The 17280-nt window shown below is 47.7% G+C and overlaps 1 protein-coding gene across 2 annotated transcripts in view; it reads right to left on the minus strand.

Moving 5' to 3' along the window:
- Positions 1–17280, minus strand: part of LOC112267389 (stAR-related lipid transfer protein 13) — a 117219-nt gene that overhangs the window by 93464 nt on the left and 6475 nt on the right. The window contains exons 1-2 of one of the 2 annotated variants that reach the window (XM_042297333.1): positions 15565–15696; positions 12161–13924 (exon numbers count right to left, since the gene is read on the minus strand). In XM_042297333.1, coding sequence (XP_042153267.1) covers positions 12161–13735 — 1575 coding nt within the window. In that variant the 5' untranslated portion in view covers positions 13736–13924; positions 15565–15696. Of the gene's footprint in view, positions 1–12160; positions 13925–15564; positions 15697–17280 lie in introns of those variants that run through there. The other variant, XM_042297332.1, reaches the window with a different exon arrangement.

The raw sequence follows: 17280 nt of genomic DNA on the forward strand, positions 1-17280 counted from the left end.
GGTAACTACCATTAAACCTAGCGGGATGGACTCACAGTCTGGTAACTACCATTAAACCTAGAGGGATGGGGTTACAGCCTGGTAACTACCATTAAACCTAGAGGGATGGGGTTAAAGCCTGGTAACTACCATTAAACCTAGAGGGATGGGGTTACAGCCTGGTAACTAGTACACCTAGAGGGATGGGGTTATAGCCTGGTAACTACCATTAAACCTAGAGGGATGGACTCACAGTCTGGTAACTACCATTAAACCTAGAGGGATGGGGTCACTCACAGTCTGGTAACTACCATTAAACCTAGAGGGATGGGGTCACTCACAGTCTGGTAACTACCATTAAACCTAGAGGGATGGGGTCACTCACAGTCTGGTAACTACCATTAAACCTAGAGGGAGGGGGTTACAGCCTGGTAACTAGTACACCTAGAGGGATGGGGTTACAGCCTGCTAACCACCATTATACCTAGAGGGAGGGGGTTACAGCCTGGTAACTAGTACACCTAGAGGGATGGGGTTACAGCCTGCTAACCACCATTAAACCTAGAGGGATGGGGTTACAGCCTGCTAACCACCATTAAACCTAGAGGGAGGGGTTACAGCCTGGTAACTAGTACACCTAGAGGGATGGGGTTACAGCCTGCTAACCACCATTAAACCTAGAGGGATGGGGTTACAGCCTGCTAACCACCATTAAACCTAGAGGGAGGGGTTACAGCCTGGTAACTACCATTAAACCTAGAGGGATGGGGTTACAGCCTGGTAACTACCATTAAACCTAGAGGGATGGGGTTGCAGCCTGCTAACCACCATTAAACCTAGAGGGATGGGGTTACAGCCTGGTAACTACCATTAAACCTAGAGGGATGGGGTTACAGCCTGGTAACTACCATTAAACCTAGAGGGATGGGGTTACAGCCTGGTAACTACCATTAAACCTAGAGGGATGGGGTTACAGTCTGGTAACTACCATTAAACCTAGAGGGATGGGGTTACAGCCTGGTAACTACCATTAAACCTAGAGGGATGGGGTTACAGCCTGCTAACCACCATTACACCTAGAGGGATGGGGTTACAGCCTGGTAACTAGTACACCTAGAGGGATGGGGTTATAGCCTGGTAACTACCATTAAACCTAGAGGGATGGACTCACAGTCTGGTAACTACCATTAAACCTAGAGGGATGGGGTTACAGCCTGGTAACTACCATTAAACCTAGAGGGATGGGGTTACAGCCTGGTAACTACCATTAAACCTAGAGGGATGGGGTTACAGCCTGGTAACTACCATTACACCTAGAGGGATGGGGTTACAGCCTGGTAACTACCATTAAACCTAGAGGGAGGGGGTTACAGCCTGCTAACCACCATTAAACCTAGAGGGATGGGGTTACAGCCTGGTAACTACCATTACACCTAGAGGGATGGGTTTACAGCCTGGTAACTACCATTAAACCTAGAGGGATGGGGTCACAGTCTGGTAACTACCATTAAACCTAGAGGGATGGGGTTACAGTCTGGTAACTACCATAACACCTAGAGGGATGGGGTCACAGTCTGGTAACTACCATTACACCTAGAGGGATGGGGTCACAGTCTGGTAACTACCATTAAACCTAGGGGGATGGGGTCACTCACAGTCTGGTAACTACCATTAAACCTAGAGGGATGGGGTCACAGTCTGGTAACTACCATTACACCTAGAGGGATGTGGTCACAGTCTGGTAACTACCATTACACCTAGAGGGATGGGGTCACAGTCTGGTAACTACCATTAAACCTAGGGGGATGGGGTCACTCACAGTCTGGTAACTACCATTAAACCTAGAGGGATGGGGTCACAGTCTGGTAACTACCATTACACCTAGAGGGATGTGGTCACAGTCTGGTAACTACCATTAAACCTAGGGGGATGGCGTCACAGTCTGGTAACTACCATTAAACCTAGAGGGATGGGGTCACTCACAGTCTGGTAACTACCATTACACCTAGAGGGATGGGGTCACAGTCTGGTAACTACCATTAAACCTAGAGGGATGGGGTTACAGTCTGGTAACTACCATTAAACCTAGAGGGATGGGGTCACAGTCTGGTAACTACCATTACACCTAGAGGGATGGGGTCACAGTCTGGTAACTACCATTAAACCTAGGGGGATGGGGTCACAGTCTGGTAACTACCATTAAACCTAGGGGGATGGGGTCACTCACAGTCTGGTAACTACCATTAAACCTAGAGGGATGGGGTTATAGCCTGGTAACTACCATTAAACCTAGAGGGATGGACTCACAGTCTGGTAACTACCATTAAACCTAGAGGGATGGGGTCACTCACAGTCTGGTAACTACCATTAAACCTAGAGGGATGGGGTCACTCACAGTCTGATAACTACCATTAAACCTAGAGGGATGGGGTCACTCACAGTCTGGTAACTACCATTAAACCTAGAGGGATGGGGTCACTCACAGTCTGGTAACTACCATTAAACCTAGAGGGATGGGGTCACTCACAGTCTGGTAACTACCATTAAACCTAGAGGGATGGGGTCACTCATAGTCTGGTATCTACCATTAAACCTAGAGGGATGGGGTCACTCACAGTCTGGTAACTACCATTAAACCTAGAGGGATGGGGTTACAGTCTGGTAACTACCATTAAACCTAGAGGGATGGGGTCACTCACAGTCTGGTAACTACCATTAAACCTAGAGGGATGGGGTCACTCACAGTCTGGTAACTACCATTAAACCTAGAGGGATGGGGTCACTCACAGTCTGGTAACTACCATTAAACCTAGAGGGATGGGGTTACAGCCTGGTAACTACCATTAAACCTAGAGGGATGGACTCACAGTCTGGTAACTACCATTAAACCTAGAGGGATGGGGTTACAGCCTGCTAACCACCATTAAACCTAGAGGGAGCGGGTTACAGCCTGGTAACTAGTACACCTAGAGGGAAGGGGTTACAGCCTGGTAACTACCATTAAACCTAGAGGGATGGGGTTACAGCCTGGTAACTACCATTAAACCTAGAGGGATGGGGTTACAGCCTGCTAACCACCATTAAACCTAGAGGGATGGGGTTACAGCCTGGTAACTACCATTAAACCTAGAGGGATGGGGTTACAGCCTGGTAACTACCATTAAACCTAGAGGGATGGGGTTACAGCCTGGTAACTACCATTAAACCTAGAGGGATGGGTTTACAGTCTGGTAACTACCATTAAACCTAGAGGGATGGGGTTACAGCCTGGTAACTACCATTAAACCTAGAGGGATGGGGTTACAGCCTGCTAACCACCATTATACCTAGAGGGATGGGGTTACAGCCTGGTAACTAGTACACCTAGAGGGATGGGGTTATAGCCTGGTAACTACCATTAAACCTAGAGGGATGGACTCACAGTCTGGTAACTACCATTAAACCTAGAGGGATGGGGTTACAGCCTGGTAACTACCATTAAACCTAGAGGGATGGGGTTACAGCCTGGTAACTACCATTAAACCTAGAGGGATGGGGTTACAGCCTGGTAACTACCATTACACCTAGAGGGATGGGGTTACAGCCTGGTAACTACCATTAAACCTAGAGGGAGGGGGTTACAGCCTGCTAACCACCATTAAACCTAGAGGGATGGGTTTACAGCCTGGTAACTACCATTAAACCTAGAGGGATGGGGTCACAGTCTGGTAACTACCATTAAACCTAGGGGGATGGGGTCACTCACAGTCTGGTAACTACCATTAAACCTAGAGGGATGGGGTCACAGTCTGGTAACTACCATTAAACCTAGAGGGATGGGGTTACAGCCTGGTAACTACCATTAAACCTAGAGGGAGGGGGTTACAGCCTGCTAACCACCATTAAACCTAGAGGGATGGGTTTACAGCCTGGTAACTACCATTAAACCTAGAGGGATGGGGTCACAGTCTGGTAACTACCATTAAACCTAGGGGGATGGGGTCACTCACAGTCTGGTAACTACCATTAAACCTAGAGGGATGGGGTCACAGTCTGGTAACTACCATTAAACCTAGAGGGATGGGGTTACAGCCTGCTAACCACCATTAAACCTAGAGGGAGGGGGTTACAGCCTGGTAACTAGTACACCTAGAGGGATGGGGTTACAGCCTGCTAACCACCATTAAACCTAGAGGGAGGGGGTTACAGCCTGGTAACTAGTACACCTAGAGGGATGGGGTTACAGCCTGCTAACCACCATTAAACCTAGAGGGATGGGGTTATAGCCTGCTAACCACCATTAAACCTAGAGGGATGGGGTTACAGCCTGGTAACTACCATTAAACCTAGAGGGATGGGGTTACAGCCTGGTAACTACCATTAAACCTAGAGGGATGGGGTTACAGCCTGCCAACCACCATTAAACCTAGAGGGATGGGGTTACAGCCTGGTAACTACCATTAAACCTAGAGGGATGGGGTTACAGCCTGGTAACTACCATTAAACCTAGAGGGATGGGGTTACAGCCTGGTAACTACCATTAAACCTAGAGGGATGGGGTTACAGTCTGGTAACTACCATTAAACCTAGAGGGATGGGGTTACAGCCTGCTAACCACCATTACACCTAGAGGGATGGGGTTACAGCCTGGTAACTAGTACACCTAGAGGGATGGGGTTATAGCCTGGTAACTACCATTAAACCTAGCGGGATGGACTCACAGTCTGGTAACTACCATTAAACCTAGAGGGATGGGGTTACAGCCTGGTAACTACCATTAAACCTAGAGGGATGGGGTTAAAGCCTGGTAACTACCATTAAACCTAGAGGGATGGGGTTACAGCCTGGTAACTAGTACACCTAGAGGGATGGGGTTATAGCCTGGTAACTACCATTAAACCTAGAGGGATGGACTCACAGTCTGGTAACTACCATTAAACCTAGAGGGATGGGGTCACTCACAGTCTGGTAACTACCATTAAACCTAGAGGGATGGGGTCACTCACAGTCTGGTAACTACCATTAAACCTAGAGGGATGGGGTCACTCACAGTCTGGTAACTACCATTAAACCTAGAGGGAGGGGGTTACAGCCTGGTAACTAGTACACCTAGAGGGATGGGGTTACAGCCTGCTAACCACCATTATACCTAGAGGGAGGGGGTTACAGCCTGGTAACTAGTACACCTAGAGGGATGGGGTTACAGCCTGCTAACCACCATTAAACCTAGAGGGATGGGGTTACAGCCTGCTAACCACCATTAAACCTAGAGGGAGGGGGTTACAGCCTGGTAACTAGTACACCTAGAGGGATGGGGTTACAGCCTGCTAACCACCATTAAACCTAGAGGGATGGGGTTACAGCCTGCTAACCACCATTAAACCTAGAGGGAGGGGGTTACAGCCTGGTAACTACCATTAAACCTAGAGGGATGGGGTTACAGCCTGGTAACTACCATTAAACCTAGAGGGATGGGGTTGCAGCCTGCTAACCACCATTAAACCTAGAGGGATGGGGTTACAGCCTGGTAACTACCATTAAACCTAGAGGGATGGGGTTACAGCCTGGTAACTACCATTAAACCTAGAGGGATGGGGTTACAGCCTGGTAACTACCATTAAACCTAGAGGATGGGGTTACAGTCTGGTAACTACCATTAAACCTAGAGGATGGGGTTACAGCCTGGTAACTACCATTAAACCTAGAGGGATGGGGTTACAGCCTGCTAACCACCATTACACCTAGAGGGATGGGGTTACAGCCTGGTAACTAGTACACCTAGAGGGATGGGGTTATAGCCTGGTAACTACCATTAAACCTAGAGGGATGGACTCACAGTCTGGTAACTACCATTAAACCTAGAGGGATGGGGTTACAGCCTGGTAACTACCATTAAACCTAGAGGGATGGGGTTACAGCCTGGTAACTACCATTAAACCTAGAGGGATGGGGTTACAGCCTGGTAACTACCATTACACCTAGAGGGATGGGGTTACAGCCTGGTAACTACCATTAAACCTAGAGGGAGGGGGTTACAGCCTGCTAACCACCATTAAACCTAGAGGGATGGGGTTACAGCCTGGTAACTACCATTACACCTAGAGGGATGGGTTTACAGCCTGGTAACTACCATTAAACCTAGAGGATGGGGTCACAGTCTGGTAACTACCATTAAACCTAGAGGGATGGGGTTACAGTCTGGTAACTACCATAACACCTAGAGGGATGGGGTCACAGTCTGGTAACTACCATTACACCTAGAGGGATGGGGTCACAGTCTGGTAACTACCATTAAACCTAGGGGATGGGGTCACTCACAGTCTGGTAACTACCATTAAACCTAGAGGGATGGGGTCACAGTCTGGTAACTACCATTACACCTAGAGGGATGTGGTCACAGTCTGGTAACTACCATTACACCTAGAGGGATGGGGTCACAGTCTGGTAACTACCATTAAACCTAGGGGATGGGGTCACTCACAGTCTGGTAACTACCATTAAACCTAGAGGGATGGGGTCACAGTCTGGTAACTACCATTACACCTAGAGGGATGTGGTCACAGTCTGGTAACTACCATTAAACCTAGGGGGATGGCGTCACAGTCTGGTAACTACCATTAAACCTAGAGGGATGGGGTCACTCACAGTCTGGTAACTACCATTACACCTAGAGGGATGGGGTCACAGTCTGGTAACTACCATTAAACCTAGAGGGATGGGGTTACAGTCTGGTAACTACCATTAAACCTAGAGGGATGGGGTCACAGTCTGGTAACTACCATTACACCTAGAGGGATGGGGTCACAGTCTGGTAACTACCATTAAACCTAGGGGGATGGGGTCACAGTCTGGTAACTACCATTAAACCTAGGGGGATGGGGTCACTCACAGTCTGGTAACTACCATTAAACCTAGAGGGATGGGGTTACAGCCTGGTAACTACCATTAAACCTAGAGGGATGGGGTTACAGCCTGCTAACTACCATTACACCTAGAGGGATGGGGTTACAGCCTGGTAACTACTACACCTAGAGGGATGGGGTTATAGCCTGGTAACTACCATTAAACCTAGAGGGATGGACTCACAGTCTGGTAACTACCATTAAACCTAGAGGGATGGGGTCACTCACAGTCTGGTAACTACCATTAAACCTAGAGGGATGGGGTCACTCACAGTCTGATAACTACCATTAAACCTAGAGGGATGGGGTCACTCACAGTCTGGTAACTACCATTAAACCTAGAGGGATGGGGTTACAGCCTGGTAACTACCATTAAACCTAGAGGGATGGACTCACAGTCTGGTAACTACCATTAAACCTAGAGGGATGGGGTTACAGCCTGCTAACCACCATTAAACCTAGAGGGAGGGGGTTACAGCCTGGTAACTAGTACACCTAGAGGGATGGGGTTACAGCCTGCTAACCACCATTAAACCTAGAGGGAGGGGGTTACAGCCTGGTAACTAGTACACCTAGAGGGATGGGGTTACAGCCTGCTAACCACCATTAAACCTAGAGGGATGGGGTTACAGCCTGCTAACCACCATTAAACTAGAGGGAGGGGGTTACAGCCTGGTAACTACCATTAAACCTAGAGGGATGGGGTTACAGTCTGGTAACTACCATTACACCTAGAGGGATGGGGTCACAGTCTGGTAACTACCATTAAACCTAGAGGGATGGGGTCACTCACAGTCTGGTAACTACCATTACACCTAGAGGGATGGGGTCACAGTCTGGTAACTTCCATTAAACCTAGGGGGATGGGGTCACAGTCTGGTAACTACCATTAAATCTAGGGGGATGGGGTAACTCACAGTCTGGTAACTACCATTAAACCTAGAGGGATGGGGTTACAGCCTGGTAACTACCATTAAACCTAGAGGGATGGGGTTACAGCCTGCTAACCACCATTACACCTAGAGGGATGGGGTTACAGCCTGGTAACTAGTACACCTAGAGGGATGGGGTTATAGCCTGGTAACTACCATTAAACCTAGAGGGATGGGGTTACAGCCTGGTAACTACCATTAAACCTAGAGGGATGGGGTTACAGCCTGGTAACTACCATTAAACCTAGAGGGATGGGGTTACAGCCTGGTAACTACCATTACACCTAGAGGGATGGGGTTACAGCCTGGTAACTACCATTAAACCTAGAGGGAGGGGTTACAGCCTGCTAACCACCATTAAACCTAGAGGGATGGGGTTACAGCCTGGTAACTACCATTACACCTAGAGGGATGGGTTTACAGCCTGGTAACTACCATTAAACTAGAGGGATGGGGTCACAGTCTGGTAACTACCATTAAACCTAGAGGGATGGGGTTACAGTCTGGTAACTACCATTACACCTAGAGGGATGGGGTCACAGTCTGGTAACTACCATTAAACCTAGGGGATGGGGTCACAGTCTGGTAACTACCATTAAACCTAGGGGGATGGGGTCACTCACAGTCTGGTAACTACCATTAAACCTAGAGGGATGGGGTCACAGTCTGGTAACTACCATTACACCTAGAGGGATGGGGTCACAGTCTGGTAACTACCATTAAACCTAGGGGATGGGGTCACTCACAGTCTGGTAACTACCATTAAACCTAGAGGGATGGGGTCACTCACAATCTGGTAACTACCATTAAACCTAGAGGGATGGGGTCACTCACAGTCTGGTAACTACCATTACACCTAGAGGGATGGGGTCACTCACAGTCTGGTAACTACCATTAAACCTTGAGGGATGGAGTCACTCATAGTCTGGTAACTACCATTAAACCTAGAGGGATCAGGTCACTCACATTCTGGTAACTACCATTAAACCTAGAGGGATGGGGTTACAGCCTGGTAACTACCATTAAATCTAGAGGGATGGGGTCACTCACAGTCTGGTAACTACCATTACACCTAGAGGGATGGGGTCACAGTCTGGTAACTACCATTAAACCTAGGGGGATGGGGTCACAGTCTGGTAACTACCATTAAACCTAGGGGGATGGGGTCACTCACAGTCTGGTAACTACCATTAAACCTAGAGGGATGGGGTCACAGTCTGGTAACTACCATTACACCTAGAGGGATGGGGTCACAGTCTGGTAACTACCATTAAACCTAGAGGGATGGGGTTACAGTCTGGTAACTACCATTACACCTAGAGGGATGGGGTCACAGCCTGGTAACTACCATTAAACCTAGAGGGAGGGGGTTACAGCCTGGTAACTACCATTAAACCTAGAGGGAGGGGGTTACAGCCTGGTAACTACCATTAAACCTAGAGGGAGGGGGTTACAGCCTGGTAACTACCATTAAACTTAGAGGGAGGGGTTACAGCCTGGTAACTACCATTAAACCTAGAGGGATGGGGTTACAGCCTGGTAACTACCATTAAACCTAGAGGGATGGGGTTACAGTCTGGTAACTACCATTAAACCTAGAGGGATGGGGTTACAGTCTGGTAACTACCATTAAACCTAGAGGGATGGGGTCACTCACAGTCTGGTAACTACCATTAAACCTAGAGGGATGGGGTTACAGTCTGGTAACTACCATTACACCTAGAGGGATGGGGTCACAGTCTGGTAACTACCATTAAACCTAGGGGGATGGGGTCACAGTCTGGTAACTACCATTAAACCTAGGGGGATGGGGTCACTCACAGTCTGGTAACTACCATTAAACCTAGAGGGATGGGGTCACAGTCTGGTAACTACCATTACACCTAGAGGGATGGGGTCACAGTCTGGTAACTACCATTAAACCTAGGGGGATGGGGTCACTCACAGTCTGGTAACTACCATTAAACCTAGAGGGATGGGGTCACTCACAATCTGGTAACTACCATTAAACCTAGAGGGATGGGGTCACTCACAGTCTGGTAACTACCATTACACCTAGAGGGATGGGGTCACTCACAGTCTGGTAACTACCATTAAACCTTGAGGGATGGAGTCACTCATAGTCTGGTAACTACCATTAAACCTAGAGGGATCAGGTCACTCACATTCTGGTAACTACCATTAAACCTAGAGGGATGGGGTTACAGCCTGGTAACTACCATTAAATCTAGAGGGATGGGGTCACTCACAGTCTGGTAACTACCATTACACCTAGAGGGATGGGGTCACAGTCTGGTAACTACCATTAAACCTAGGGGGATGGGGTCACTCACAGTCTGGTAACTACCATTAAACCTAGAGGGATGGGGTCACTCACAATCTGGTAACTACCATTAAACCTAGAGGGATGGGGTCACTCACAGTCTGGTAACTACCATTACACCTAGAGGGATGGGGTCACAGTCTGGTAACTACCATTAAACCTAGAGGGATGGGGTTACAGTCTGGTAACTACCATTACACCTTGAGGGATGGGGTCACAGCCTGGTAACTACCATTAAACCTAGAGGGAGGGGGTTACAGCCTGGTAACTACCATTAAACCTAGAGGGAGGGGGTTACAGCCTGGTAACTACCATTAAACCTAGAGGGAGGGGTTACAGCCTGGTAACTACCATTAAACTTAGAGGGAGGGGGTTACAGACTGGTAACTACCATTAAACCTAGAGGGATGGGGTTACAGCCTGGTAACTACCATTAAACCTAGAGGGATGGGGTTACAGTCTGGTAACTACCATTAAACCTAGAGGGATGGGGTTACAGTCTGGTAACTACCATTAAACCTAGAGGGATGGGGTCACTCACAGTCTGGTAACTACCATTAAACCTAGAGGGATGGAGTCACTCATAGTCTGGTAACTACCATTAAACCTAGAGGGATGGACTCACAGTCTGGTAACTAGTCAACCTGGAGGGATGGGGTCACAGCCTGGTAACTAGTCAACCTGGAGGGATGGACTCACAGCCTGGTAACTAGTAAACCTGGAGGGATGGAGTCACAGCCTGGTAACTAGTAAACCTGGAGGGATGGAGTCACAGCCTGGTGACTAGTAAACCTGGAGGGATGGAGTCACAGCCTGGTAACTATTAAACCTGGAGGGATGGATTCACAGCCTGGTAACTAGTCAACCCGGAGGGATGGATTCACAGCCTGGTAACTAGTTAACCTGGAGGGATGGAGTCACAGCCTGGTGACTAGTAAACCTGGAGGGATGGACTCACAGCCTGGTAACTATTAAACCTGGAGGGATGGATTCACAGCCTGGTAACTACCAAGGTCAGGGGGACGGCTGGAAGAAAACACAACAGAGCTGCGGCAGTATGGATCCCTATTCCCTATAATGCACTACTTTTGACCAGAGCCGAGGAGTGCACTATAGAGATTGAAGAAGGGAATCTAGCTGTTGGTAATAGGAGACTATGTTCACTGCTACTGTAATATACCCAACGATGCCTGCATAGGAGCTCTGTCAAAACCGGAGGGAAAGCAAAAACTGTTTAAGGATGCATGTGTGCATTTATGTATGCATTCCTGCAAGACCTGCTGGGTTTTGTGTTTTTAAACGCTGGGGAAAATACTAGATCAATGTACTCCTACACACTCATTCCAGCAGAGTAATATCTCGTAATAACAACAGACAGTGGGAAACAGACTACTGAAGGTGTTTGTATAGCAAAGCACTGTGTTTGTACTGAACCTTAGTGGAATTAAATAATATTATACTTTTTTTGTATCAAGCATCTCAGAGTATGAGTGGTGATCTAGGATCAGGTCCTCTCTGTCCATGTAATCGTATTCATTATCATCTAGGATCAGGTCCCCTCTGTCAATGTAATCTTATTCATCATCATCTAGGATCAGGTCCCCTCTGTCCATGTAATCATATTCATTATCATCTAGGATCAGGTCCCCTCTGTCCATGTAACCATATTCATTATCATCTATCTATAAGGCAGAACTAGATCAACACTCCTACTCTGAGACCCTTGATAAATATGGCCCCTGGCAAAGAGGCAGGAAATACACGGCCTGGGGGAGAAACAGTCACAATTCCTCATTGAGAGAACAGGCTGGATTATATTAACATACAATGGATTCATATACATTAATATACTGTATCTGATGGTGTTGAACTACAGTTAGTACACAGTCCCTAACCCTGACATAAACGTTCAAACACATCTCTACTGAACCAGCTGACCTTAGGTGGACATGAATATTACATCAATATGTGAGGAATACAGGTGGGACTATCTTTGCAGTTGTGGCTCTAAAATGCGTCTGTAATGACAATAAACAGTAGCCTACCTCTGTGCTGCTGGTCTCAGTCTCTGCCTCGCAGCCGCTGTGGTTCTGGTTTTTGGAGGAGGAGGAGAGATGGGAGCTGGCTGTAGAGTTGGTTGTAGAGCTGACTGGTGCCTCCGCATGGGGACTTATAGATCCTCTCTCCTTAACTACTTTGTCTCTGCTGCTGCTCCTTCTCCTCCGACTGACCAGGAACTCCCTGCTCTGAAGCAGCTCTGGGAATGTGTCCTCATCATCCCCATCTTCATCATCACCTTCATCATCCTTCTCTGAGGAAGACTCCCTGCAGTCAGAGCTGTTTTTGATGAAGACGCTGTGGTCGGTGGTAGAGTGGCAGGTGGAGGGACTACAGGTGAAGCCTGAGAAGGTGATGGAGCTAGGTTTGTGTTTGATGATGCAGGGGTGATCGCAGAGGCCTAGCCCTGCCAAGGGGGCCTCAAATAGGGCCAGGGTAAGGGAGGGATGTGTGAAGGGATCCATGTTGTTGTCTACACTGACCACTAGAGAAGGGTTGGAGCTAAAATCCTCTGATTGGACCACAGAGATAGTGACGTGGCTGACCTCTGTCTCTGATTGGACCAGAAGGGTAGGGATATGTCCATTCTCTGTTGGGACTAGAGGGACGGAGACATGGTTGTCTTCTGTGTGTTCCAGATCAGTAGGGACTTGTCTGTTCTCCACAGGTCCCTCTGAGTAGTCCTCAGGCTGGCTGTCTGCCTCTGTCCACCTGGGTGACTCCTCCTCTAGCTCCCCGTCTGTCTCCGTCTGCCTGGGTGAGGTATGCCCCAGCTCCATGTCTGTCTCTGTCTGCCTGGGTGAGGTATGGCCCAGCTCCATGTCTGTCTCTGTCTGCCTGGGTGAGGTATGCCCCAGCTCCATGTTCTCTAGCTGACCAGAGAGGTTAGCATCCAGGGTATGTCCTGATTCTACACGTCTGTTACTGTCCTCAACTTCCAGGTTTTCCTCTATCCTAGGAGCAAGAACATCCACATCTCCCTCTATCCTAGGAGAAGGAACATTGGAGGCTAGGCAGTGGTCCTCAGCTGCTCCTGGAGAACTGCTGTGTAAATCCAATCCATTGTTATTGGCATCATCAGGCGATGGTGATGTGACACTGCTTGGCTCACTGATTAGACCCGCGGGACAGACGATCTCGTCTAGGTCTAGTGGGTCAGGGGGGGAGACATCAAAACCAGACTCTGCTGGCCCTCCTGGACCTCCAGTACTAACAGCTAGATCTCCCTCTATCCCAGGGGCTCCAGTACTGTTATATTCACAACCTGCCTCCCTGTCCTGCTGGGGTGTGTCCTGGTTGTCTAGTTCCAGTTTCGACAGCTCCAGGCTTAGAGGTCCTGGCAGACAGACATCCTCACTGCTCTCTGTGGAGCTGTCGTCATCATGAGAAGACTCTGGAGCACAGTCTGAGGAGGACTGGTGTGTTAGTGTCTGTGGTTGTGTCTGTTTCTGTATCTGTGTCTGTGCCGTTGGCTGTGTCTGTGGTGAGAAGGTCCTGGCTGGTGATGCTGACATGGCCAGAGACTGTCGCACCTTAAGAGTAAACATCAGAGCTGTGTCCATGTTGTCTCTACAGTCTGTTACAGTGTGTTACTAGGGAACAGGTAGTCTGGTGGTGTGGCTGGTGGTCAGGTAGATCCAGAGGGACTGCTGACTGATGAAAGAGCTATATGGATTTGCCATGTTCCTCTCAGACATCCTCATCACCTGGCTTAGCAACACCAACCTTCACATAGATCAAACAGCAGATCACTTGAAACAAATAGAGAAGATGCAGCATTAAAAACAGACAAGATACAGCATTAAAAACAGACAAGATACAGCATTAAAAACAGACAAGATACAGCATTAAAAACAGACAAGATACAGCATTAAAAACAGACAAGATACAGCATTAAAAACAGACAAGATACAGCATTACTAACAGACAAGATACAGCATTACTAACAGACAAGATACAGCATTAAAAACAGACAAGATACAGCATTAAAAACAGACAAGATACAGCATTACTAACAGACAAGATACAGCATTAAAAACAGACAAGATACAGCATTACTAACAGACAAGATACAGCATTAAAAACAGACAAGATACAGCATTACTAACAGACAAGATACAGCATTAAAAACAGACAAGATACAGCATTAAAAACAGACAAGATACAAAATTAAAAACAGACAAGATACAGCATTAAAAACAGACAAGAATCAGCATTAAAAACAGACAAGATACAGCATTACTAACAGACAAGATACAGCATTAAAAACAGACAAGATACAGCATTAAAAACAGACAAGATACAAAATTAAAAACAGACAAGATACAGCATTAAAAACAGACAAGATACAACATTAAAAACAGACAAGATACAGCATTAAAAACAGAGAAGATACAGCAAAACATAGATGGACGATAACATTACAACATTAAACAAACAGAGAAGATACAGCAATATAGAAGATACAGCATTGGAGAGGATACAGATAAGGTACTGCATTATAGAGGATACAGAGAAGATACAGTAATATAGAAGATACAGCATTGGAGAGGATACAGATAAGGTACTGCATTAGAGAGGATACAGAGAAGATACAGCAAAACAAAGATAGAAGATAACGTTACAACATTAAACAAACAGAGAGGATACAGTAATATAGAAGATACAGCATTGGAGAGGATACAGATAAGGTACTGCATTAGAGAGGATACAGATAAGGTACTGCATTAGAGAGGATACAGAGAAGATACAGTAATATAGAAGATACAGCATTGGAGAGGATACGGATAAGGTACTGCATTAGAGAGGATACGGATAAGGTACTGCATTGGAGAGGATGCAGAGAGGATACAGTAATATAGAAGATACAGCATTGGAGAGGATACAGATAAGGTACTGCATTAGAGAGGATACAGATAAGGTACTGCATTAGAGAGGATACAGAGAAGATACAGTAATATAGAAGATACAGCATTGGAGAGGATACGGATAAGGTACTGCATTAGAGAGGATACAAAGAAGATAATGCATTAGAGAAGACACTGCATTAGAAAAGACACTGCATTAGAGAAGATATTGCATTAGAGAAGATACTGCATTAGAAAAGACACTGCATTAGATAAGACATTGCATCAGAGAATATACTTAAAAGATACTGCATTAGAGAAGACACTGCATTAGAGAAGATACAAAGAAGATAATGCATTAGAGAAGATACATAGAAGATACTGCATTAGAGAAGATACTGCATTAATACAAACAGACTAAAAAAAAACATTAGTTCCAAGTCATAAGAACCTCACAGCGACATTTCTCAAAGACTGCCTGCTGTCCTCGGGTTCAGATCCATCACACACATCCATCTCAACTAAAAGAATAGTAATGACTTTACCTTGAAGCACAGATTTACTAAGCTAGTATTTTGTAAGTGTGTTTCGTCTCTCCCCTTCTGACTCTCCTTCTAGCAGTGAACTAAGTACAGCAGGGTGAAGCCAGAGTCCAGCGGAGCTCATATTCAGGCTGCATTCCAAATGGCACCCTATGGCACTGGACTATGCATTACACTACTTTTGACCAGGGTCCACAGGGCTTTGGTCAAAAGTTTTGCATTATGGAGGGAATATGGTGCCATTTGGAACACAGCCCCAGAGAGGAGCTGCTAGCAATGAATCATAACATCTGGCTGCAGTCGCAACGTTCAAGTCTGGATCCGTTTCTGACACTATGGCAGTGACATCTCTGCACACAGGAATATAGCTACTCTTGACAGCAGCAGCTGTACACACACACATTCCATTAGCACTCCACTCTGTGTAGGGATCCCCATCTGTCTCAGGGTACAAAGGGAGGCTTTTCTCAGACAGCTCTTTCCAAACAAGCTGATAACAAAGTTACATCAGTAACTGCATTCCCTACATTTCACAGATAGATACACTAACCCCAACTGTGAGGTCATGCTACAGCTTAAACTCAGTCATGAATGCCTTTGCAACTGTCCTCATATTCTCTGTACAAGAACTTTGCTTTCTGTATGTATGGAGAGCTAGAAGTCCATTGATTAGTATGGTTGATCTGCATGGTGTAATGAATGATGATTTATTAGTATGGTTAATCTGTATGGTGAAATGAATGATTATTGATTAGAACCCAGAGGGCTCTCTATGGTCAGAGAGCCCTCAGAGTCCCCCCCCAAAGGTGCGGACTCCGACCGCAAATCCTGAACCTAGATGGGGCGCATTATGGTGGGCAACTAGCGTCAGTGGTGGCTCCGGTGCGGGATGTAGCACCCGCTCAGACCGCGGATCCGGCCATGAAGCCGGGCTGAATGTCGTGCCTGGACTGGGCACAGGAGCAGAGGAAGGCTCCGGCCATGGAGCGGGACTGGACGTCGTGCCTGGGATGGGCACCGGAGCAGAGGAAGATTCCGGCTATGGAGCGGGACTGGACGCTGTGCCTGGACTGGGCACCGGAGCAGAGGAAGGTGGCGGCCATGGCACCGGACTGTGAACCGTCGCTGGAAGCTCTGGACTGTGAACCGTCGCTGGAAGCTCTGGACTGTGAGCCGTCGCTGGAAGCTCTGGACTGTGAACCGTCGCTGGAAGCTCTGGACTGTGAACCGTCGCTGGAAGCTCTGGACTGTGAGCCGTCGCTGGAAGCTCTGGACTGTGAGCCGTCGCTGGAAGCTCTGGACTGTGAACCGTCGCTGGAAGCTCTGGACTGTGAGCCGTCGCTGGAAGCTCTGGACTGTGAACCGTCGCTGGAAGCTCTGGACTGTGAACCGTCGCTGGAAGCTCTGGACTGTGAACCGTCGCTGGAAGCTCTGGACTGTGAGCCGTCGCTGGAAGCTCTGGACTGTGAGCCGTCGCTGGAACCCTGGACTGTGAACCGTCGCTGGAAGCTCTGGACTGTGAACCGTCGCTGGAAGCTCTGGACTGTGAGCCGTCGCTGGAAGCTCTGGACTGTGAACCGTCGCTGGAAGCTCTGGACTGTGAACCGTCGCTGGAAGGCCTGGACTGTGAACCGTCGCTGGAAGGCCTGGACTGTGAACCGTCGCTGGAAGGCCTGGACTGTGAGCCGGCACAGGATGTACCGGGCTGGGAAGGCACAC

This window comes from Oncorhynchus tshawytscha, linkage group LG14 (genome assembly GCF_018296145.1).
Source record: "Oncorhynchus tshawytscha isolate Ot180627B linkage group LG14, Otsh_v2.0, whole genome shotgun sequence".
Lineage (NCBI taxonomy): Eukaryota > Metazoa > Chordata > Actinopteri > Salmoniformes > Salmonidae > Oncorhynchus > Oncorhynchus tshawytscha.